The sequence below is a fragment of the Scophthalmus maximus genome, chromosome 12 (genome assembly GCF_022379125.1).
Source record: "Scophthalmus maximus strain ysfricsl-2021 chromosome 12, ASM2237912v1, whole genome shotgun sequence".
In the NCBI taxonomy this organism is placed as follows: domain Eukaryota; kingdom Metazoa; phylum Chordata; class Actinopteri; order Pleuronectiformes; family Scophthalmidae; genus Scophthalmus; species Scophthalmus maximus.
The window spans coordinates 13,241,762-13,268,378 of NC_061526.1; the positions used below are offsets into that span (position 1 = coordinate 13,241,762).

Here is a 26,617-nt window from a genome sequence, read left to right on the forward strand (position 1 = left end):
TTTCACTTCATATTGACTGTTTGTGTGGGGAAATACTAATTTCCCGATGAGCACACGGTGCAGTCTGAAGAGCTGTGGGTGAAAAGTCACAGTGTGGGCCCTGGACTGATGGAGATGGAGTGTGATGCGTGGGGCAGGTGAGAGTGAGGAGCAGCAGCGCTTCAGTCCAATTGTCTCCAATAATGGTTCCTTTGATCAGGCCTCAGCACACGGGCCTGTGAGCACGCACACGCAACAAGTATGGATGGAATATGGATTTCAGAAGCAGAGGCAACCCTTCCCTGAGCGAAGTTTGCGTGTTTGTGTGTGTGTGTGTGTGATGCCCTCGTTGTTGACTTGAGTGGCGTCTTTATTCATATTGTGTGAAAGCATGAGCAGGCAGAGCAGAGCGGGAATGTACTCAGTGAACGTTGCATTCAAATATTAATCTGAGTGTGTGCTTCAGAGTCAACACCAGGTTCAAGAGAGGAGCCGCTTTAATTCTTAAAGCTTTGTTCTCTCTCCCTTTCCTTCAGTTTGACTTCCGTTCAGGAGTCATTGACATCACACACACACACACACACACACACACACACACACACACACACACACACACACACACACAGTCACTTTAAGAAAAGATCCACCAACAACCAAATGACCACATGCAGCGTTTTTATTTAATGTGAGGATTAAAAAAATTATTATTTGAAAAATAACCTTTTGTATACGACACTGTATGAAGGCTCCTGTCTTGTCTGTGCTTTTACTAGAGATGGGCCGATTACAGTGACTTTTAGATCAATGATCTGAAAATAGTTTACATGGCGACAATGAAGAAATGAAGAAATGATCCATAAGTGGAAAGGCGTGGTTTGATGAACAGCCGAGTAATTTACGTGACTCCTGCATCAGGACAAAAATTCTGCAAAATTCTGTTTTTGCACGATTTAAGAACAAATCTGTTCGTACGTTCAAACAGTTCTCGCATGAGGCCCATTGTTACGGTGTCGAAAATATGGGTAAAAACACAATAAAACTCTTTTGAGACTCAGTGAGGACATAGATTGTTGAAACAAGAGTGAGCCCAACTTTCCTCCAGGTGTGGAGGCCCCCCCCCCCCCCCCCCCCCCCCCCCCCCCCCCCCCATTATGGTATGTGAGGACCACAGCCTTCAGCATCTCTCCTACAACTCCTTATTTAGTGCCTGCCCTACTCTGTTCCCCTTTACTGCTGAATAATAAATATGTGACAACCATGATGCGATTGCCGTGTATGCACTTTAAAAGTGAGTGTGTATTTTTTGGGGCCCAGGACACGGAGACTATCCGTGTATGCATGTGTGGCTGTGTGTGTGTGTGTGTGTGATTTTCTAAACCCCCATCCCCTGGCAGGTGTTTTACTGCTCCGTCCCTGCCCTCTTCCTCCCAACCCCTCCTCTTCTTCATCTCCTCAGCCTCCCTCCCTCTCCTCCCAGCTTGCTCCCATTAGCTTGGTAACTGCAAGAGCATTAAACTTTCATGACTGCTGTCTTTTTCTGGCATGCTCTTCGTCTGTCCTCCTTTGTTCCCTTTCTCGCCACCTTCATTCCTCCTTTTCTGTTATTCCTTTTCTTTTGCCATGCACCTTCCTCCTTCTCTCCTCTTGTGTTCTTCCTTCTCCAGACCAAATGTTTTCTTTGTCGTTACTCCATCCCTCTCCCCACTCTCCTCTCATGTTTACCCAGCAGTGCGGAGTGATGAGCTTTGACACTCCTTTATGGTTTTTAACATTGTGAAACTCGACAGAATTTCAAGTGACTGTAAATTTGAGCAAACCATTCCCCATCTGTCCCTCACTGCTTCTGTTTGCACACTTGAAAGACTGCGTTCCTTCTGTTTGTGTGTGTGTGTGTGTGTGTGTGTGTGTGTGTGTGTGTGTGTGTAAGACGGAGGGGAAAAAGATGCAATGGATGTGAAAATGGAAACATCCAGTTTTTTTCTTTCAAAAAGTTCTTCCAATTTTCCAAGTGTAGAAGAATGATGGGAGAGAAGCATCTGTGGGTATAACTTATGAAATAAGAGAAATCCTTCCCTCTCTTTGTCGGTCACAGATTGGATTTCTGTGTCAGCATCAGTACATACAATCCACTGTACACAAGCTGTTGCTGAATCTGCACCAGCCGTCTCTTATAAGCAGTATAGTATCTAATTTCCATTTAATTTGGGGAACACATTAGGAAAAAAAGGAATAACCGAGCAGCAGGGGCCAAAAATGTTTAGCTCATATGATTCAAACAGAATTTCCCATAATGCAGACAATGGCAACTTTTAAAAGAAAATCTCTCCCTGGTTTCCTGACTCCCACTTGTTGTAACACAGGCTTTCTGTTCTAAATGTGTAATCTGTCTATGTGTAAATGTCTAAAGAAGAAGACACAGTGTTGTGGTTCCGTCTCAGGCGTGATTAAAAAATGTAAGTGGAGCAAAGTCAAGTGTTGGGCTTGATAGAGGGCCATTAAGGTTGTTGTGAATGTAGGAGCGATATCTTTGAAATAACCGTTGGCCTGAGGATCTGGGGGGTTTGCCTTGAGACATCGAGTCTGGCTGCTGTGAATGCTCTGCCAACATGGAAGGAATGGCTCAAATAGTTTTTCTGAATTTACTGTATGCCTGAAATGCAGAGGACTTTGTGTAAATGCGTAAACAGAATCGAGGGACCATTTGACCCATTTTGCAGACAAAGATTAGATGTTGTTGTGTTGACTAATCAGCATTTACCAGGGCAAATTCATTGAACCTCAGGAAGCCAAAAAAGGGAGTGACTAGTTCAATGAAGAAGCTTATTCCTGCTAGTCAGTTCTGGATAGTGGGGGACTGTATTTTTGGAAATAGACATTATGTCCAGAGAGGGAAATAACAGCAGGTATATGGCTTGATATGTCTTCAAAGAATTCCAATCTTTTAGGTAGACAACATCAACCTTGGTGTATGATCTCTGTTATCAGGGAAAATGATAAACGTACTTCCTAAACAATTTATACCGCACACAACGGCAACTTCGATGATGGGATACAGCGCATGCAGCAGTGATGGAATAGAGCAAGACTCAGAGTTGAAAGAAGAGGGATTCTCAGGGCCATGCACAAGCAAACCAGCCTTGGACCCAGATGAATTCTGGGAACTCATTCAATTTGCTCTGCCAGACTCGGTCTGGATCACCTTTATTGGGAAGTGATTTCCAATCACAACCGATTATCTGATAATGGGCGGGGTTTATACCATGACAGCATTTGACTAAATGTACCTGATATTTTCAGATTTCTCTCACAAAAATGTCAACACTTGTTCACAGACATTGTGAAATCATCATCACATCATCTTCTCTCTGCTCGAGTCTGTAGACATTTTCGCGTCGCTCAACAGATGTAACATGATTTGCCTGCGTTAGGGATGGGAAGATTAACTGATTCGTATCGATACACAAACAAGATGCGAAAGCATCGGTAGAGCAGCTGTGAATCGAAAGGTTTGGATTCATTAACAGCTACTACGCCCAAGACTAGAGGTGACGGTGAGCGAAGTATTGGAAGTTTTTACCACCCCGCTGGCTGACAGCTCAACTCGATCAAAGACAATGACTGACGCTACAGCCTTCTTTATCAGTTATGACATCCAGTCTTACATTGTTACAGAGAACAAAGGCTTCAAACTCCTCCTGCACGTTTTAATAATGTAATATAAAAACTGATTTGTGCTACTCATGGCTGAGTTTTCCTACCTGCTTCCGAGTGTTAAGCATAGTTTTTCATATTGAACCTAATTGTTCTTGTTAATCTTGAGCATTATTATTTCTGTGAGCGAGGTGTATTAAGAGTGTGAACTGTAAATTTGAAACATACAGAACACTTTTACAGAACTTGTGAAAAAAGGCCAGTTTTGTGAAAGGTTGATTAATAAATAATCAAACACATCGATTCAAGTAGCATCATTCCTTTGCATTGTCCAATCACATCGTGTTGAATCGCATCGCATCGTGATCGGGCTATGAATCGTATCGTTTTGTATCGGTAGTTGCTGCACAATGTATCTTAAATGCAGTGGATCATTGACAGTGCATCGAGATGTGTATCGTATCGGCCCCACACCAGAGATTCCCAACCTGCGGTCCCAGACTAATACGCATGTGAATATTATAATCTGGCTACACCAGGCTACAAGCAAACCATCAGCCTCCATAATAGTCACTGAAACCTGTGGAAGGAACTGCGTCCATGTAACGTTGACTGTCCTTGGGCTAAGAGATGAAATTGTTGTAAGGAAATGCTATTCCATGAAGACTGGAAAGGTTGCCTAATATGAAAGCTTTGTCCAGATCTATTATGGAGAGAGGGTACGCCTGAAGCTTTCATTAAAATGTTGGACATGGAGGAGTTGGCTTAAGAATTATGCAAAAAGCATCATTGAGGTGGCCAATGAAGGCCAATAGCCGGTATTTGGTGCCTCTGTATGCCAAGATCAAGTTCAACAGAAGCTGAGAGATGCGCTGTATATTCTCTGAGGGCATAGATGCCTAGAGAGAAAACTCATTTCAGGGTGATACCTAAGAACTTGATAGAAGTGCTAGGCCTCAAGGTTTTCTTTTTAGAAGGAGGGATGCTGAATTCTGAGGGAGCTTTTGTGAGAGTAGAAAGCACACGGCGAGGAGGTGACGTGGCGAGGAGAAAATTGAGGATAAGATGGAGTGTGTAAGGGAGTCTGCAATTGTTGGCAGGATCCAACACAGAGCTTTTGAAAGAGAGTCAAAGATCTTGGGACTGCTTCTGCAGCTGAAGGTTAGGTGCAGATGTAAACCACAGGCTCCAGTGAACCCTGAAAAAATGCCAGGAGTCTATATTAATGAAAAAAAAATAAGGATTTGCTGGTGATGTCTGCCTTAGGAAGCCAAGTTTATGACCTCTTAGACAGATGAGTGATGGCAATTACAGATACTGAGCACTGGGGAATGGGGACTGTTGAATGGGCCCATCATTAAAGTCAAAGTCAAAGATGAAAGGTTCTATAGCAGGATGGACACAATGTGTGAAGCTCTCCCTGAGAAAATGAACAAAGCATCTATCTGGATGGTTTTGTAGTGTAGTGGCATGTACATTTACCTCAATGAGTGCGCCCAGTTTCTTCACCAGTCAGAGTAAAGGTGGCAGATAGAGAGGGTGCAGCCCAGGTAACTGATATCGATGCACAACATGCTGTGTCCCTGGAAGAGGGTTGGCCCTTTTTGGCCCGTGGTGGCTAATAACCAGTTAAAGACTGTGGCTCAGCTGCACTGAGCCATGAGATTAGTCTGCATTATTTTGGGTTGGCCTGTGTCAATAATGGATGGGTGGAGGAGTTGCATTACACCTTCATAATTTCAGAAAGAGTTTGCTGCCATAATGTTGGGGAAAGGGCAATAAATTGACAATGCAGGCTGGGTGGTGCTGCTTTGGCCACAGTGCAATTATTGAAGCTAGGAGAAAAAACTTTGGCTTGGAAAAGGGAGGAGGTGAGAAGGGAGGTGGGCTGGCGTAGCCAGTGGGACTGCTCGCTTCATTTTCAATTTCCAACAGGAATTTCAAAATTCTATTGTTATCGCGAGTGACTGACATCCAAGAGGAGAGCTCCAGGTGAGGCTCTTAAACAAGTAACAAGAGAGCAAAAGAAAAAGGTCCAGTTACGTGTCTTTAAATAAAAATACCTAATTCTTGGAAGTCATTGTACCCTTCAACACATGGTGGATCTGGTTTCAGAGCAACAATTAACTGTAAAATGAACATAAATAGTGAACTTGATTCCTGCAGGAATTTTGAGGGGGAGTAGCAATTTGTATGAAATTATGTACAGATTATTTGCTAAGGATATTGCAATGTAACAGATGATTTTTTCCTCATATTTTTAAGACCAGAATTCTGTCTGTATTATCCACTATCATATATATATATATTGTTTTCAATACAACGGCGCGTTTACAACAACAGCGCGTTCAGCGAACAGCTGTTTGTGCAGCAGCGCGGCGTCAGTTGCCCAGTTACTGCAGGTCACTTTTTGCATTTTCAAAAAGAAAACTGCAACCAGCAAAACAGCGGGCCAAACATACATGTTGAGAATGATCACCACAGGTGAGCGCCAGTGCAACGTGAGGAGCAGTGCGTTGCTGAGTGACAGACTGAGAGCAGCTCTGCCGAAGCAACTTTACCGAACTCGTTCGTGTCTAGTCGCATCTTTGCATTGACTTTGTATGTAATCTATACTTGCACAAATAATTTGCGTCGTGTTCGGTGTGAACGTTCCTTAGAGATCTTTCATGTTGCTATGCGAAGTGTGGAAATATTTTTGGTTTGTTACAAGTCTATGGCGCAACAAATGAGAATATGGCGGGCTGCCACTATGACAAGAACATCAAGGTATGCAGTGCACAAGGGTTGTAGTTTAGCACTGGCTAACTGTGGAACCAAAGCAAATCTCCATTTTTACATCAGACATGGGACAGATGGCTGGTGGCCAGTTCTTTAATCCATCAGCATTATCAGAAGCCCATGTCGTCAGTTCTGAAAGTTGCGGCTTAATCTTCAGCCACATTATCCTGGAGGCGACGTCGTCACACTGAATGTGGAAGTGGAGCAGATAGGATGAAAGAGACAGAGATGGTGTGTAGGAGAGAGAAAGAGAAGAGAGGGACCACCTACAAGGCGGCTTGATGATGCGCTGATCTGTCTTTGTCACTGTGTGTGTGTGTGTGTGTGTGTGTGTGTGTGTGTGTGCAATGTATTATGCTCAGTGAGGACATTGTGAAGTGTGAGGCGGTGCTGCTGTACGCAGATAAAATGTGTGTTTTGGATGCGTGGCTCAGTGGGTGGTGTTTGTGTACACTGTCTTATAATTGCCAGTTGCCTTTGTTTTGTGTCTGCTTGTATGATTGTGTGTGTGCACAGGATTGTGTGTGTGTGTGTGTGTGTGTGTGTGTGTGTGTGAGTGTGTGTGGATGCGTTTGTGTTTATGATGAGACGCATCCGTGTGTGGGCGGCGAGTTAAATGAAACAAGTGAGTCTTGAATTTAAGCTGAGGTAGGAAGGCAGAAGTCTTGCTGCTTCTCTTCCATCATTCATCTCTACCTTGTTGCACGTCTATCCCTTACTCACCTCTCGTCTACGCTTTTTCTCTGTGACATCATTTTTTTCTCTCACATCTCGTCTTCCTGTGTCTCGTACATTCACACACACACACACACACACACACACACACACGCTGTGAAGGAATTAGGACTTATCCAAGCTGAGTCTTCAGCTTGTCTGTCTTTGAACATCAGCACCATAGCTTTTGAAGCTTCCCTTTGAATTAGGGCCTTTCTGTTAATGCGCACACAGATAAAGCTGAGCTGTGTTCTATATGAAGACATACATAAGCTGTTGGGTGTATACACAGAAACATGCCATGTTATACAGTATGTGCTGAGGACCACCGACACACACACGATATGGTATACACATACATTCAGCCTCAGGATACACTGCACAGGATGTGCAGATCCTCACGGACTTAGGGAGATGTCAAAATGTTAGTCACACAGACACAAACTTTGTTTGAAGGCAGGAATGGGCATGAAGGTAATGAAAGCAATGTTTTTATTCGTCAAAAATCAAAATCCGAAATACCTTGACATTTTGGTAAATGAGCTTATTAGCTTCATTGCTAAGAATCAGATTGATCTTGTGTCTCTCTCATGTCTAATATGGATGTAGTTTCAACAGGGATTAGTTTAATATAGTATAGTTTGAAGACTGGAAGAAGAATTAATTATTTGGCCCGTTTTCAGCAAATGAATACACACAAACACACACACACACACACACACACACACACACACATTGGTATTAAGTTGTTTGGTAGGATATTTGGGTACTGTTTTTTGGTATCTATGCACACACACCTAATCTTTGGAGACAGGAAATTTGTTATTTTCTTGACTTCTTTGTTCTAGCGTGCACACAAACACACAAACACACATATATGGACACATATTCCGATGCTCACACAATGGGCAGCAATCCCCCTGCACATGCCAGAGCTTTGAGCAGGGCTGGGATTTTCTTCTTCAAAGAGCAGACCCCCCATCACCAGAACAATGGAGGTTGAATTCTGGAAGAGTTCACACACACACACACACACACACACAAACACAAAAAGTGTGTATTATGGATAGATACATGCCATCATATACGCTCATACATTAAAGACTGGCGGCTGACATGTGTAGCTGATGGGACATAGACAGACAGACAGCATACAGACAGACAGACAGACAGACAGAAACAGACAGACATAGACATAGACATAGACATAGACAGACAGACAGACAGACAGACAGACAGAGATGTGTTTGACTGGAAGGAGCAGGCAATTGACAAAAGAGCAAACACACTGAGCAGGAGGAAACAATGAAGGGGATGAAGGACAGACTGAAATCCAGCTGTTTCCACTCCTGGAAGCCGCCTCGCTCTCAGCCTCACTCTCATCCCGCACTGCACCATGTTTTCCTTCAGTCTCCCACTTGCTCACTTGCTAACTTTGTTTTTTTCCCTCTCCTTTGTTCGTTTTTTGATGGGACTCTCGCTGATTCACTCACATGCAAATTAAAAGTATTCGTTGCTTTAATGCAGCCTTTTGAATTCGAAAAAACAAAAGACGGTTGGGGCGGTACAGAGCTCCCTGTGTGTTGCGGGGGAATGTCGCTCCAAACGTTTAGATGCCCCCCCTGTGCACGTGTACAGTACACACACACACACACACACACACACACACACACACACACTCCTCTTTTCTTTTTCTTTTCGTCTGTCTTTTGTCACAGAACCAACAAACTCATTCTCATTTGATGGCAAAATTATCTTTTTGTGAATTGCTTGTTCTTTGTGGACATGCACAATAACAGACTGTATTGTTGAATTCCTTTCATTATAACTGCTATTATTTTTTATACTGACAGGCAGCAGTTGGCTTGGACAGAGATTTAAAATAAACAGAAGCACACCCTGCGTGACGTTCAGCTAGATGGTATTCACACATCAATTATGGCGGCACTTTTTAGTGTCATTTCAATGTAATTCTGCAAAGTAACAATGTTTGTGTGTGTGTGTGTGTGTGTGTTGTGACCAGGTGGTGGATTTTATATTCTCCCTGTGATACGATTCTCCCAGTTTACAGTTGGCCGTCAAACTTCATGAGTCAAAAACTGCCCACGTTGCACGTTACTCTGAGGAGACGCAAATAGTCTGAGCATATCATTCCCTCAGTGACTTCCTGAGGCTCACACAAACACACACACACACACACACACACACACACACACATTACATCCCCTTCCCTTACTAATTTTTCATTTTTGATATTTAGCTGATGATCTCAACCTGAGTAGCTTTCCCTGCTGCTTGACATCTTTTTCACTTATATCTTGGCTGTCGGACGATTGAATTACTGCATTACTGTATGTATATGTACATACATGTTGTACTGTTGGATATAACATGCCCCCTTTAAAGTTAAAAGTTAAAAAAGATAAAACATAGAAAACAATGTTTCAAAGCTCAAAGACTGCACCTTCTTCCTGACTGTACTTCCTTCATTTTTCATTTCACAGACTTTGCACGCAGCCTCATCTCAGTCATGCGTTCATCTTCACACCACCTCCATGTCTCCAGGTAAATACTGTGCTCCCATGCAGCTACTTGGCTCCTGTCACAGTCGGCTGCAGAAAAACACTCTGAGTTGGATGTGTAAAAAAGTCAATTCATTCCAATTTACTACTAAAGGTGCACAGATTACATAATATTATCAATGACTAAATTGTGACTTTACGGTCCCTAAAAAGGTTCCTGTATCACTTACAGGAACCTTTTTAGGAGGAGTGAATATTGGTCTTACATTCATCAAAAGACACAAATTAAAGAAATGCTGCTCTCTGACTGCTGAGCGAATGATCTACAGCACCAGGAGCTACAGTATTGGTATAGTGTATAGTATCATGGTGATTATGTGTCAGTGTTGTGTGTTGCCAAGAACATATCTGACACATCTGTTCTGAAGATGTAAATGTAGATTATGACCATATTGACACGTGTCCCTGCCGTAAAATTCCTCTTGAAAAGCCTCATTGCTTCCAACCATTGACTGTTTATAAGTATGGAGCACATGACAACTCCCCAAAAGTGGAGCCCAATCATCTTGATCGTCCCCTGGTGGTTGGCTGCAGTATAGGTCATAAATCCTGCCTTCTGCATGTTAGCAGATGGGGCGTTGACCAGACTAAAAAGTCAAAGTACACATGAAATACATTTTTCTCAAAGATGGTCTCTGTAAATTTAAGTTGTTCTTATCACACGGATCTATGTTCAGGTGTTCATGTTTTTGATAAGTTTGGCTTTAATTAGTTATTTACTGTATTAAAAAACCCAAAACAGGGTGAAACGTCATCACTGACAGCTGAAATGATAGCGCCAAAGTTGAGCATTGGTTTAAAAAAAATGTTAGTTCAAAAATGTTAACCCGATTCTTTTCTTGCCCATTTTTTAAAACATATATGCTTGGGATAGGACTACAAGAGATACATAGTGGACTTGAGGGCCGACAATGCAGATGTGCAACACAGTGATTGTATTCCAGGAGTCATTCAGAAAATGCACTTTGTTGTAAAAGGGGATGCGGTCAACTTATTCTTTTAACCTTGGTGTATCTGGGGACGACTGAGCAAACACTGCTTCCGTTGTCAAAGTGTGGTGAAGAGGAATCAAAAACATCTTGTGGCTGTGCAGTGGCGTGAAGCCATGTGCCTTTGTGGAGGTGTAGCCCAGAGGCTTTTTCGGTGTCTGTTTGACAAGTAAACACAAGTCATCCTGCCAAACAAATGGGAACTCTGCTGTGAGAGGGGGCAACCTGGGCCCACACTGCTGAGATGGGAACTCTAGACAGCTGCTTTCATCTTGTTATTATTCCTTCTTCACACTCAAGGATTTTTGGGGCTTCCGAAAGTACTGTATTTCTGTCGCCTTCTCCGCCCTCCCCACTCTCTCTCTCTCTCTCTCTCTCTCTCTCTCTCTTTCTGTCAGCAGGCTGTGATTGGCTGTTGTGACAGAGCCATCGCAGGCTGTCAGCCTCTTCTAAAGCTCACTTTAATTACTCCTTTTCACTCACATGACACATTCATGCACAGATGCAAGCAAACTGGCGCACACACACGGGCAAGTGACTCACACACACACACACACACACACACACACACACACGCTGAGCCACAAGCCAACGTGCTCAGCTGCGTGCCATGTCGTCCTCGCGACTGAGCTCTCCATCGCCCCCCTTCTACCTGCTGACGCAGACCCCTGGATGTGTGTCAGTGTCGTCTCTCTGTCTCCCCGACAGAGCTTTGAAAACATGTTGATTTGAGCAGGTCCAGCAGCTCCTGGGTTTGAATGGCACCGATCAATCGCACAGCGCGCTGTGCCAGGCTCTGAATAGCCAATTAAAGCCATTGAGACAGAGAAGAGCATTGGGGATGTTTGATTTGAGAAGGATGATGAAAGGGGAAGGAGAAAAGATGTAGCAGCGGTTGCCATAGTCTGTAAATGTTTAATATTCCGCGTGGTAAACTTCACAGTGATCACTCTCACTGTGCTTTCCCTCCTCATCGTTCCTGCGGATAAAGATTCCCCGATGGATGCGCTCAGCTATGCTTCTATAAACAGAAGACAGCAGTGCAGTGGGCTCGACCCTGACTGACGGAGGGAAGCTAAGACAGATGTACAGATTTGCTAGAAATGAAGGGGAACAACGAGAAAGCCTCGTCGCATGTGAATGCCAAGCGTTCGGGGAAGGGTCTCGTGTCGTCCTCGATGTCTCGTCCCATGCTGCCCGTTAACCCTCTTCTGTTCATTGCCTTCCCATGTCTCTCTGTCTCTGTCCATGTCCTGATGCCTCATTCCATTTTCTTTGTCCTCCTTTCGTCCTTTACCTTCCATCCTTGTCTCCTTCTCTGTCTTTCTTTAACCTCTCTTTTTCCCTCCCTCTTGCCATTTCTTCGAATACCGCCCTCTTTTATCTTTACACCACCTCATCATCTCTCTTTGTTGCCCCTCATCTGTCTTTCTGCCTCATTCAATTATAACTCCTCATTCCATTTCTCCCTGTCACTCCCCAATCACTCCAGTCTCATACTTGTCTTTTTCTCCTCCCTAACCCTGTCTCCCTTTCTTGTCCTTTTCCCTCCCCTTCTTACCTTCCCCTTTCCTTTCTTTCACTCCCCTACTCCTCCCTCCCCTCTGTAGGTACCCTGCCCTATGACATCAAGATAGTAATTGCCGGAAACCACGAGTTGACCTTTGACCAAGAGTTCATGGCTGACCTGATCAAGCAGGACTTCTACTACTTCCCCTCAGCCTCCAAGCTGAAGCCCGAGAGCTATGAGAATGTCCAGTCGCTGCTCACTAACTGCATCTACCTGCAGGACTCTGAGGTCACCGTCCGGGGCTTCAGGATCTACGGCTCCCCCTGGTGAGTAACCGCTACTACTGCACTGCACTCAAAAGTGAACAGCTTATACTCAAAACCTTTTCAATGCAGCTTCTGAAGACATGGTCGATGTGCTTCTCCAACTTCTAGAAAAAATAACACATTTCTCCTGGTCAATTAGACGCAGTCATTTGGCCTTGTGTTTTAAGATTGCAACTGAACATCATTATCGAAGTATAGTATGCAACTATCAATTTCTTTGCCGTTGCGCTTTCATGGGGGTGGTCGATGAAACCTCATTGTTGCAGTTTCAGTTATAATCGTTTTATCCTGCTTTCTAAATCTGGAATTATTGCCTACTCATGCTTAGATGTTGTTGTTAGACATTTTTCCTTTGTGTCAGAGAACATTTCCCACAGGTGACCACGGCCAAGTCCTGAAAGCAATTCCCTGAAAAGGTCAACATGTGCAGACCTTGTCCTGCAACACTTCATCTTTTGATGTGCATCATTTGATCAACATATAGCACATAGAGACAGACGACCTTTGACACCGGGGAAAAGGGCAATTGCGCCTCATCGCTTGGTTGAACCACTCCAGTGAGTGTTACTCTTTGTTCGGAGGTGTGCACACATTCATGAATGCTTTTATTGAGATACTGAGCTAGTTCGGGCAGTCAACACGATAATAATAATGCAGAAGAACATCACTGCCCCGCAGTCCTGAGCTTGGTCCTGGGGTGGGATGAGGTCAGAGTGTAGAAGTCAAAAATGTGCATAATATTTACATTGTCTAAACTCAAGTTTCTCTTATGACGAATCACTTGTGTCCAGATATTTTGGGTAGCCTGGGACCCAGATGAATTCTGGGAGCTCATTTCTATTGGTCCGCCAGACTCGGTCTGGATTGAGCATATTTTCACAGTTCCCCCACAGAAACGACAACACTCGTTCACAGACATTCTGGAATCATTGTCACATCATCTCCTCCAAAAATCACGTCACATGATTCGTTGCTCTCACTAGTTGTAGGTCTATACAATTGCGTCCAGAGGCATTTTGGTCTGCGTACGTTGGTAGCGGTAATTTGTTTGTGATTATTTTGGGAGGGTTAAACACACAATTTAACAGTATTTTTCAAAATTTCACTCTATCATAGTGTGTGCTGTGTTTATATTTTGACATATTCCCAAATTAATTTGTATTTTGTCCAATAACCACACACCAATCTGAGGCTACTTTGTATTTCACTATTAAAATAAGCTGTACACAGGAAACACTGTGGGGAAAGAGTCAACCCTCTGAGGCGGCAGCAGCCCATTTTCGCCTTGACAGGTTGAAAGTTTCAATGTAGGTATCGTCACAATGGTATGCTGTTGTTCTCTTTTTAACATCGTCTGTGCATTTTCAATCATTGGAATTAATAATTTACGTGCCTCGCTATTTGGTTGCATTTCTTTCTATTTTTGTACCTCAATTTATTTTGGACATAATGCTTCTTTGACATGTGTGTGTGTGTGTGTGTGTGTGTGTGTGTGTGAGCCTCGTGGTGTGTTCCTGCAGCACAAAGAGACTCCACCTGGAAGCTTTGAGTGTTTCCCCCTCAACACTGTCTGCTCCCCTCTTCCCTCCTTCACTTCCATGCAGCCCACAGTTGTTCCATCGTCTTAGTCCTCTTGTCTCCTCTTTAACTTCATCCACTACATATGTCCACCTGTGTAGTTGTGTCATCATTTACCCAAATTCACGCCTTCCCCTTTCTTTCTCGCCATCCTTCTCTGTCCCTGCCCCCTCTATACTGAAAATACAGAGAAATACTTAGCGATTGATCATTTTTACAAACGTGCTGGTACACACACTTTGTGCTGTGTGTCTAAACAGGACGTCTGGGTGACCGGTCAGACTTCTAGACAAGCGACCTGATTATACTGGTGTGTAGATATCATTTCATGTGGCTAAGATATTGACATCACATCAGTAAATGTTCAACTACGAGATGAGTTGACATGATGCATTCCAAAAGATCATTTCTCTCTCTCTGTCTGAACTACAGTCCACTCGTGGTCACACTGGCAGACGCTGGTGAGCAATTCAAGCAGACAGCAGCCATTTGTATTTGAGCTGTTGTGGAATATGTCAGGCAGTCAGTCAGTCACTCTGTGTCTGTGTCTGTGTCTGTCTGTCTGTCTATCTGTCTGTCTGTCTGTCAGTCTGTCTAATTGGATCTCATTTTTTCTTCTTTCTGTCTGTCACCTCCTCTCATTCACCAGCCCGTTGTCTGCCACTGTATTCACAACTTCCCGTCTCTTTCCTCTCTCCATCGCTCCATCCATCTTGCTTCACGGGCCATTTACTCTCTGCCATCCGTCACCCCTACTTCCTATTTCCTGTCTCCACCTTGCAGAGATAATCTGATGCTGTATGCTTCCAGTCCATCCCACTCTCTCTCTGTCTGTGTCTTTGTCTTTCTCTCTCACACACACACACACACACACACGCGCACACACAAACTGTTTTCCCCAAACACCCGGATTTGTTAAGGATACCTTGATGCTATTGGAACCCTGCTCCACTTCAGTACCGTCCTCTGATGCCAATGTGAATTTACAGTTTCATTTGTCACAGACACATTGCATAGCCACCCGCCCTGAGAGGGACAGAGATACAGGTCGAGTCACATGCATGTTTCTGTCCAAGGGCCAGAGTCCCATGGTGAAGGGAATCAGTCGGATTGTATCGGTATGTAGCAGTGTTGTCCCCTATTTACAGAGCTCAAAGATCGTGACACTGCAGAACACTGAATGAAAACAGATTGGAAGTGGTTAATCATGCGTGTGTACTTAATGTGAATGGCTGCAGAAGAGTAAATGTCACGGAGTGGTTTCATAGGGAGTCACTTCACCGACACGTCTTTCTCTACATCTCACGACGAGCCTAGCTCTTGCTCTTGCTCATTCTCTTTCTAGTCGAAGCTGCACACAAGGCCACTTAGATTTCTTTTGTTTTCTTTTTCTTTTTTGTTTCATTTGCAGTATGACATATCACTTCCATTTTGGTAGAGTTATGGTCGGTGCAAGGTGTTGAATGCATTCTACTGTTCTGTCCTAAATCGTAGGTTTTGGCCTGTATTTCTTCCTTTGATAGCGCCATTAGAACACAACACAGAGGAATTGTACCTGGTGCATTTTTTCTCCTCTGACTGACTAGTACTGATTGTTTTGTTAGTTATGTGCTTAGATTTGGCCATGATGAGTGTTACATTATCAGGGGACGCCAATCAGAGGCAGAGCAGGGGTGGTAAAAAAAATAATGCATAACTGATCAGCCCATGTTGTGCTTTAATTACATACCCCATGTTTACTGTGTTCATGTGTTCAATTTTCATGGTGATATCTGCAGAAAGAAAGGATATAGGTACTGGTGTGAAGTCGGCCGGGACAGGTGAGATGTTGACAGATCCAAGCTAGCAGAGCACACCTTTGCTCCCTTAATCAATCACTCATGAAAGAGAGGGAGGGGACACACACACACACACACACACACACACACACACACACACACACACACACACACACACACACACACACACACAACAAAAACACATTCCCCCTATGTAACACTGTGGACCCTGCAATTTTGTCTTACCAGAAAGTCCAATGCTAAATAAGTGTGAGTTAAAATAAATAAAAGCTTACACACTTTCAGTGTCTGTGTTTTTTACAGCTAATTGAGAGAAAAATATATGAAGATATATGTGATGTATATATGAGATGTGCTGAGCTTTGATTAAACATTCTTTTTACATAAATAAAAGTACAGGAGTTAAGCAAATGAAAATTATTCAGTAGCTAAGGCGACCATATTGATATTGTCAACTCCCCATTGTATTACTGTTTGTTCCAGTAGAAGCAAATTTATTGACTTACAATAAAGGACTCAATCCTGGAATGACTGTAAGTGAATATTATAAGACAATTCTCATGTTCATGAATCGTTTTACAAACAAACTTTAAATGAATTGTGTGTGGTTCATTTATTAATTAAAACTGCAAATCTTTTTGTTGCTGAAGTTTGAAAAACCACAATTCAAATGACTTAATCACTCAGAAAGCACAACACAATATCGTTTCACCGGCTGATATCACAGATCTTGGACGCACAGTAACTCAAAACTACTTTCTTCTCGTAATTTAGCAAGTAAGATTCTCAGCAGCAGAAACCAATCTGGCAACTTTGGCAGGTGACATCTGAGCCATTATTAATAATGAGCTGCATGGCTGGGACATGCGGCTTTGCAGATTCATGGATTATCTACCAGCACAAACACAGCCATGAGTATGCGCTACTCGCTCTGTGCAAATTTTTTCATCAGTAGCCAATTAAGAGTGAAAACATATTTTTCTCCAACAAATGCCTTTGTAATTCATTGCGTTGAAGTTAAAGTGAATGATGTATTACTAAAAAAAAGTCCTGTCTTGCTGCGTTGAAAGTCTTCACAGTTGATAAATATATTGCTCTTAAAATGACCAGAAATGGTTCAAAATGATCAGTTGATCGTCTGACAGCAGGATTACACAAAAATCAACAGAACCGACTTCAATGAAAATGTGTGGAGGGGTGGGGCATGACCCCAGGAAAATACCCATTGAAATTCTTTCTTTTTTTTTAAAGTTCTGAATCTTACATGGTTTCAGCTTTTTTTAGATTGAATTTTCCCAGTGTCCCAAAGAAATAAAAGAAAACAAAAGCTTTTCAGCACTTTAGAAAGAACAGTCTTGAAAACAGTAACACAAAAAAAAGTGTTTTCTTCTCCTTTCCTACCTTGTTAAATAGATTGAGATCATGAGGAACCCCTGCAAGAAGCTAGGACGTTGGGGGTCTTTCAGTGACCGATATAGTTAGTCTCTAGTGAATATTAGTGGATGCAGGACAATGTGTGTGTCCATGGTAATGTTGTTGTTATAGTTTAGTAAAGGCCCTGATAGTTAATTCACGCTATTGTCAGTAGTCTTTTCATCTGAGAAAAAAAAAAAGAAATATCACCAAACCTATCCTTTAAAGATTGAGCCCATATTTTCCAGGGCACAGCAGACAAGTATTACCTTGACGTGATCATATCTGGGTTGGAGGGTCTGACAAAGCGTTGAATAATTTAATTTTAGGGGGTAGTCATCCTCACTTTGAAACAAATGGGGTTAGAGACTTAATTCCCAAGGGGAATGTTTTGTTGGGTAAAGGTATAAATGTAATTCAGGGAGTTCTGTTCGTTGTCTCCAAGTATGATCTGCTCTTTGAGTCAGTGGGCTGAGAGAGAGTGAGGGAGGACATGAAGGGGGCAGATGAGGAGAGGGGAGGAACAGTGTGCCCGTGCATTGCTACTAATGGGTTAAATCTCTTTAAATGTTCATACTGGTGGTCTCTGAGGAGAGTACGGTAGGCAGGGGAGGACGGCTCGTTCGCAGACGCACACGCAGACAGAGATGACAGAGGCAAAGTCGTCTGTTTGTTGACGGGGGATTTGTGCGAAGCGACGGGGGAGAGAAAGTGAGAGACCCTTTTTTCTTCTTTAAATGAAAACGGCAAAAATGTATCGCTCCCCACTGCTCTGCGTGGAATAATTAAGGACGGAGATGCAAAAGACTCTTTAATTAGATTTTTTAATTATTGAGGATTCACTTCTCCTTCTTTAGTGGCCCAATTAAGAAAGCTCATCAAAAACTAAAGAGATGAAGAGAAGCCGTTTTCCTCCTCCTCCTCCTCCTCCTCCTCATCCTCTCTGCCCCCAATGTCTCCTCTTCCTCCTCCCTCTCTTCCTCCATCTCCTCTTCCTCTGCTCTCATTGGACAGAAATGGACTACCTGTGCCGTGTTTGATGGCTAGTCTTCGCTGATGAGCGGGAAATGGAAGGGACTCGCACCGACTTTAATTAACTTACTTGTTTTCACAGCCAGCACTGAAAGTAAAGGAGAAAGGAGGGGGAGGGGGTGCAAAGGAAGAGGGAGGAAAGGAATGCAGCGCTGGCACGCCAATCTTTTCCTTTAATGATAATGAGTCTAATAATGGGGGAGATGGCATGAAGGTAAATTGACCTTCTTTCTCTTCGCCAAGCTTCAAGAGTTTGCTTTGTTCTCCCGTCTGATGAGGACTTCACAGAAATTGAAGTTTGAATGAAGGAGTGAAAGAGCAACAAACCCAACTTCTCAAAGGACTCTCTTAGCGTTGTTCCATGTTTTAGCCCATTAACTACAAACTCTGTTTAGTTTATATTAACGCCAACCATTCTCCAAAGCACGCATCAGCCATTGGTTTCACTTCAGGATGCTCTGGAAATCACCTCAGAGGAACTTGGATAGATGACCAATCCATCGGAGTGAACATTTGTTTTTTACTCTTGTCATGTAGTGATGAGGTTGGTAACAGGCATCAGTACATTCAAGGACAATCTGATTTCTGAGAAATTGCTGCTGAAATTCGACCCCGGACAAAATAATGCAATAATCAAATACAGATGCTTCAAAGAAGATTGGATCTTGTATTAAAATGTTTGCAGGTTTTTTGAATGCTCACCAGCAGAACAACATGAATTGGTCATTTATGAAATAGCTTTTTCAATATTCTGTCCTTAGTCAGTGTTATGCACCGCTGGCAGAACAGATACACTTGTGATGAGAAAATGTCTTCTGTTTTACACTCGTAACTACTGTTTAGAGCCCAGCAGACTTTTTTTTAGAGCAGATGCCAATTCTGATACCTATACTTTGGCCAATTCAGTGTAAAAAAAATAAAATAATTGTCATTGATGCCTATCAAAACCTTACGTTAACGTTAATGTAATTGAGGCTTGGTATTTGCCCGTTTAACAATAAACTGTCATGTAAAAAACTATACATAAAAAGAAAACAGAAATACAACCAAATATGTAGAATTAAGAAAATATGTTTCTTTTTTACAGAAAATTTTAACATGAATACACAACTTTGCGGCTTCGTATATGCTGTCAAATGAATGTTTGCAAATCGGCAAACATAAATGCTGACGCCGTTATGTCTGTCAAAGACTCATATCGGCCAACAGATGAATTGGCCGGGCTCTAATACAGGGACTGTGTTGGTGAGTCTGTGCCTGAACACGCAGGCAGAGCGCTCTCCTCACCTGCTGCTGTGTAGAAAGTGTTAGAAACAAAGGCACAAGTATTGCAATGCTACAATGTAACAGCTCAAACTTCTTCCACAATGACATTAGCTGATGAAGAGTAACTGCTTCATTTCCAACAATGAAATAATAAAAAAATTAAAAAGACGGACATACAGCGAAGATCGTTTGGATCTCTGAGGGAGTCAGTTCTGCTGAGATGTCATTTCATGAAGTGAAATGACATCCATGAGATCCACATTTCATTCTAAGGTGCTCCTGCTTTCTTTACAAGTTACTACACATGTTTGATACATTAAGATCATTTGGATGACTTGACCTGTGCGGTTCACCTTTCTGCAGGTTTGAGCATCACAGTCACTGGCTGTTGCCCGGAGTGTCAGAAAACATTTACATTAAGGTGAGATTCCCCCTTCTTGTGAAACCGAGTCGTTGCAGTATATTTTTAGTTGGCTGCAGCTCACAGAAACTGGCATCAATTCACTTCCCCAAACTCAACACCATGCCTGAGGCCTTGTGTGTAGCGACAGTCCTGTAGTAAATATACCTTCAGCTTATATAGTTCTGTTTGGGCTGAAAGTGATTCAAAGAAGTGTTGATTTGGTTGGACAAAATCAATGGCATCTGCCCTAATGATCATACAGTCGAATCAAGATCTCTCAGAGAGTTTTCATAAGGAGGATTTATTACAGGACTGTTGGATTAGACTGCATTAGACCTTAGTGGTGAAAGCAGAGCAGAACCAGAGCTACACAGAACTGAAGGAAACAGCTCCAACCAGCAACTGACTGGAGGTACTGAGATGTGAAGGAACAGAATGAGTCATAACTAACACCTGTGCACCTTTTCCATTTGTAATACATATACCTTAAATTATATATTTGGTGCAACCTAACCAAGAACTGTCTAAACCAAACCAAATCTCATCCATATCAGAACATGATCACATCAATTGTTTTTGTAGTTGTTATAGTGGTCATATTTGCAAGGCACACACAGGTGAGCTATTCTCTCACTTAAAAATATCTAGCTGAGAAGATGCTCAGTGTGATTTATATCACTCATTGGTTTTTCCAAGTTGAAACTGTCGTGAACTGAACTAAAGTGAAATGGAAGGAAGCAAATCGGTCTGAGAACATCTGGTGTCTGAAAAGTGATGCCTGCACCTCTGCCGTCTGTGTCATGCAGCGCCACCGACGTGCTCCTGGAAAGATGTAAAATGACATGTACAGTTGGGAGTTGGTGCTTTTCTGGGGCTCGTCACCAGAGTCTGCTCTAAATTAACATCCAATTCTCTATGAGACTCCCAAGACCCCTTTGGGCTCTGCCCCCCCCCCCCCCCCCCCCAACACACACACACACACACACACACACACACACACACACATCTATCCATTCATTCATTCTCCCATCTCCATCCCCACAGCATTTACAGTCCCACAGGACTCGAATGAGTTGGTGGAGGAAAGGAGATGGCCTACTTTAACACTTGTCACTTTCCAACTCTCCCACCCCCCCCCACCCCCACCCCCCCCCTACCCCTTTTTTTATCTTCATGCTCCTCAACATTTTCATCCCCCCCTACAGTAAATGCTGCCAGACTGCTGCCCTGTAGCTGAATAAACAGTTATGGAGGGAGTAGGAGCAGACGTGAGGACATTTACTGTGTCGTTTCCCTGGAGGGATTTCTCTTTAAATTACCTGTTAAATGGCCTCCAGGGGCATGGGTGTGTGTGTGTGTGTCCGTGTCTTTTTCTATTTCACACTTCCCTAAGGCATATGGCATTGTTGGGGGAAAAAACTGAATTAAAGTAATTCTGTCCTTATGTTCCTCCTTGCCTCAGTCTCTCATTTTTGACACACAGACACACACACACACACACACACACACACACACACACACCTTATTTCTTTTTCACCAGTTCGTCAGCGAGCAGTGATGTGTGGTGTTTCACCAGTGTCTTTCTCTTTGTGTGATGGACAGCAGCAAATGACATGATTTTGTTTTCTCTAAATGCAGCTTCATTTATTGCAGCAAGTTTGCACCAATGAATGCTTATTGTGTTATTATCCTCACTGTGCAACAAGGCAGATTAACTCTGAGTGATCCACACGCATTCAAATTAGCCTTTCAAGCAAGATGAACATGCTGATCTGGTGGAATGGGGAAATGTTTTCCCACTCCTGTATTTTATACAAAACACTTTGCATATGCTCACACGGCTGCACGGTGGTGTAGTGGTTAGCACCTTCGCCTCACAGCAAGAAGGTTCTGGGTTCGAATCCTGGTTCAACCAGGGCCTTTCTGTGTGGAGTTTGCATGTTCTCCCCGTGTATGCGTGGGTTCTCTCCGGGTTCTCCGGCTTCTTCCCACACACCAAAGACATGCAGAATGGGGTCAGGTTCATTGGAGACTCTAAATTGACCGTAGGTGTGAATGTGAGAGTGAATGATTGTCCGTGTCTGTATGTGGCCCTGCGATAGGCTGGCGACCTGTCCAGGGTGTACCCCGCCTCTCGCCCAATGTTAGCTGGGATTGGCTCCAGCGACCCCCCGCGACCCTTAAATGGATAAAGCGGTAGACGATGAATGAATGATATGCTCACACTGTTCGGATTATTTCATCCTAATTCTGTATGTTGTTTTGTAATTATAGAGTTGGAATTTACTCTCTCCTATGTATCCATGTTATTTTATAAATGTTGATTTGTCTACATATTGTCTATTAGCATAAACATATCGCACTCAACTGCTGGTTTGTGAGGTGCAGTTGTAGGAGCCAACATGAGACTTTAAACTTCTGTCTCATTCAGAAAGTCGTGTCCTAATAAGTTTCTCTATTTGCTAGTTAGCTTTCTACGTCCATTGGCTAGAAATAATAATTATTTAGATCACAGCAATGTACAGCGTCATTACAGTGTGATTTTCTGTACTCTGTACCAACAGAGTGTGTGATGGAAACAGATATTATTTATCTACAGGGTATCTATTTTATAATTACAGGGTAATGTATACAAACTACTGAATTATAATCTGGATATTTCAGGGGAGATGGAGTGATGCCTCTTGTATCCCTTAATAATTGGATTGATTTAATTTCAAAATCACAGTGTCCTCTTTCATTTTAGGGTAGAGATGAAAAACTACGGGGTGCATGTGCGCGTTTACTTACCTTCTGGAACAAAGATCCGAGGGACAGTGTATTGTCATGAAAACTGTATCAACCTTTTGAAAAAACTGCACTCATATTGTTCTGTTGCCTACGGTGTAAGTCACATATGTGGTGGCAGCTCCCCCTTTGTTACCTTTAGATACAGTTTTGTGCTATAGTGGCTTTCCATTGAGTCACTACATATTGCTTTGCCTTCGCCAAGAATAACGTTCACCACTGTGTTTCTTTGATTTATTTACACACCATTATAAATACATAGATCCAGGTCCATACAATTTGATTATTAAATCAGCGATTGCCACTTACTGCTACCTGCAGCACTCAAACACGGCCAGGTATATCAGATCACACAGTCACACGGCTCAGGCACATGCAGTGACACAGAGTAACACGGTTAAAATACTGTTGCAGGCCTCCCGGCATGCAACAAGAAGCACTGTGTCACCCTACCTGGCTTTGTGCCTTGCCACTTTGTGATGCTTCATTGTCCCGCCCATACACACAGAGCATAACACAAAGAAAAACAAAATGGTGCCATGATCTAAAGCATGACTACATTCACATTACCCTGATATAACAAAGTTCCCAGAATTGACATAGTAACTGCAGAATAAATTCTCTCTAACATCAGTTGGATTAGGCGATCAAGACGTCATCCCTCCATCTCCCCTGAAAATTCCAGATTATAAGAAACAGGTCATAAAACATACCCTGTAATAATAAAATAGCTGCAGTAATTTCACAAGAACTACAGTATAAAGACTCTACATCTAAGTACCGGTACGTACTGTTACACTATAAGTCCAGTGTAAAGATACTGTACGTTATAGGCGGTAATATGAAATATCCTCCACATCTTTTATGATCTTTGTCCATGAACCCTTACACAATCTCGGCTGCAGTAGTAATGGTGTCATTAGCTCTCCACAAAGGAATGGACAGTGCAGCAGTACATTTTTTCATGAAAAATAAAAAAGTAGTTGTGACAAGAATGAAGAAAGAGAGTGTGGAAGACTTTCACTCCTCCACACGGCTGCATATTCACTGCATCAAGTGGGTGTGATTGTCAAATTCTCGGTGTCAAAAAGTTTGAACAATTCCCCTGCTGGAAAGTTGGAGGAAAGGGGTTTTGGATTCTCTTCAACCATATGACACTTTGGTTACAACACAATAGAGCCCCCAAGGTGTGTGGCAATTAGATTGTGGTATGGCAATAAATCCTGATATTTAGAGGTATCTCTTTCATTTAACCTAATATGATGGGTATGGTTGGGTATGGTAATGAGTGATCTACAGTGAAACCTGGAGCAGGGTTCTACTACGACACGAGAAAAGTCTGAGTATTGGTTCCTTGTTAGTGTTCTGTCTCCTCGCTCTGAGGGAGAAGACATATCTAGTTCACCTTGACAGAGAGCTTATCACCGTATGTTGTTTCTAAAAAATTTCTCCATCTTACCTAAACAGGTCTTGAGATTGATCAAACGACTTTAGGCTGCGTTGCATATTCTGCTCTATTGAGAAAACTGTCTGTGTCTGCTGTTTGTATTCAACATGATGGATTTATATCTGGAGCTGAATATCGCTGCAAAATGGCTGCTCTAGTTCTGCTAGTGTGGCTCTTCTGGAAATGTTTCAGAGGACCGTCACATTTTTTACGTTTTGCCAGTTAATCACTTGTCCCTGCCAGGTTGGTTTTTATTTAAACTGAAGAGCAGAAAGATGTGTTTTTTTGCTGGATTTTCACTTTAAATCTGTAATAATCTGTTAAAATTGGTTATTTTACAACCCCTGATTTGCATTTTAAACAAGAGCAATTTCCCCCCAAAAATGTGAAAATTATCTTGTCTTTGATTGTAACTTAATATAACATTTAATAACCATTTAAGGTGTGTGTTTTCTTGCGAAACATTATTTGCATTGACAACAAGGAATAATAATTATAAATATTTACATGTTTAACACGTAAATTATGTTTTTGCAAGCAACTTACAATCGTTTCCTAGAGGCCAGCTCGTTGCTCCACGCCAATGTGTCCCTTCTGCCATGCTGGCACCGGGCTTAAAGTTCTTGCCACTTACCCCCCACCCCATCTCGGATTCAGGAGAGGGACCCCCCCCCCCCTCTTTCCACTGCTCTGCCCACCCATAACACCTCCTCAACTTCCCCTTCACGAGCCAGCAGCTCCGGATGATCTGGTTAATCTACCAGTTTGACACGTTGAAGCACAAGAGACCAGAGGAGACAAGACATGAAGCGAAGAAGAGGGGGACGTGTGTGTGTGTGTGTGTGTGTGTGTGTGCGTGTGTTTACCTTTCTTCTCCTCCTCTCTGCCCTTCGTTTCCTTCTCTCCACTGGAGAACTTTGAAATAATTTGTGTCTCGTGGGTTTTTAACACATTCTAATTTCCAACTAAATGGGACATCTGTTTGAGAGAAGGAAGATTTGCCATGGTTGCCAAGGCAACTATCATTCTGAAAGGAAAGGGTGGGGATGGGTGGGTGGTAGGAGGAAAGAAAAAAAAGAAGTCCAACAGCTTTTATGGACAGAATTAGACTTTGGTGGATTATTATCCCTGCAAGACAAACTGTAGCGGGACCTGTTAACTCTTTCTTCATTCTTTATCTTTTTCTCATCCCATCCTTTTTAATGTTACACTCCACTTTCACCATCTCCCACTGTCTGTGTGTCTCTCTCTCTTTATCGGTTCCTATCTCGCTCATGCCCTCCTTTTCCCAGTTTCCTCTCCTTCGCTATCCCTCATGCTGCAGCATCATCAGAAATATCAGTGTGAAATCTGCGTCCAATTAGTGCCCCCACCCCTACAGACGCCCACCCATGACAGCTTTTCTGCCGTCTGAAACGTCTCTTCATAGCTGAAGCCACTTCACACTCCCTGATAATTGGTCATTATTTAGAACAGGAGGGACAAATATGCGCATCCCAGTGCTCCTAAATGCAATTTAAACGGCCCCTTGTTATTCCTGCACTTACAGGGAGGCATGGTGGGGGTGGGGAGGGGAGTCCAGGCTGTTGTGAAAAAAAAAATCACATGAAAATCTGCCGTGTGCCCAACCTGAGGGACTAGTGGAGGGGAAAGGGAAAGAACCGAGAGAATAAGAAAAGGGCTGTTTTTCTGTTATAGCACCAATTGTCTTTATCACTTTTCGATGAAGTTTTTAAAAGATTTGGATGACATACCACCGGTGGCTGTTTGTCACACCACTTATTTTCTGAGTTGTTGCAGTGAAGAAGCCCCCGCCTCTGCTCAACATCCCACCCAGTGCTTGACTGGAATGAAACTTGGACCAGTGCTCTAAACTCGCAGCATGCAGAGCAGCACCTGCAGCACAACTCGCACCACACACTGCACCAGTTAAACACCTGCAAGGTAGCGGCTGAAGCTGATCTTGGGTTGCTTCAGCCTTCATCACAACTAAAGCTGTGATTATTGGACAGTAGTGGAGTTGTCAGTTTGCGTGTGCCCTGCAGGGCACCATGCCCCAGCCTACCCTCTCTGGTTTGGTTAAACAAGTCCGGGTGCACTTGCTCGTTTGGTCACGTTGTTCTGGCTTGAAAGTGAGTAGTGTTCAAATCAAACATAGCCTTTAAATTAGTTCGGATCCAAGCGGACGATGTGTGGTGTGAACACAAAGCATGCATGCCATGAGATTTTATAATAAAAGATGTTTTAGCCCCAAAAAGAAAATATTCTCTTGCTCACCAGAACACGATGAGCAGGTACATGTTGGCTTGATGGGGTTCAGAGGAGTGGCTGAGGTGGGGCCCTGCTCCTGAACTTAACTA

The 26,617-nt window shown here is 43.0% G+C and overlaps 1 protein-coding gene across 2 annotated transcripts in view; it reads left to right on the forward strand.

Annotated features, from left to right (window-relative positions):
• The window catches only part of mpped1 (metallophosphoesterase domain containing 1), a 70,269-nt gene that overhangs the window by 17,593 nt on the left and 26,059 nt on the right, over positions 1-26,617 (forward strand). For both annotated transcript variants that reach the window (XM_035620051.2, XM_047336527.1), the window contains one exon: positions 12,307-12,532. In XM_035620051.2, the coding sequence (XP_035475944.1) occupies positions 12,307-12,532 (226 nt within the window). The remainder of the gene's footprint in view (positions 1-12,306; positions 12,533-26,617) is intronic.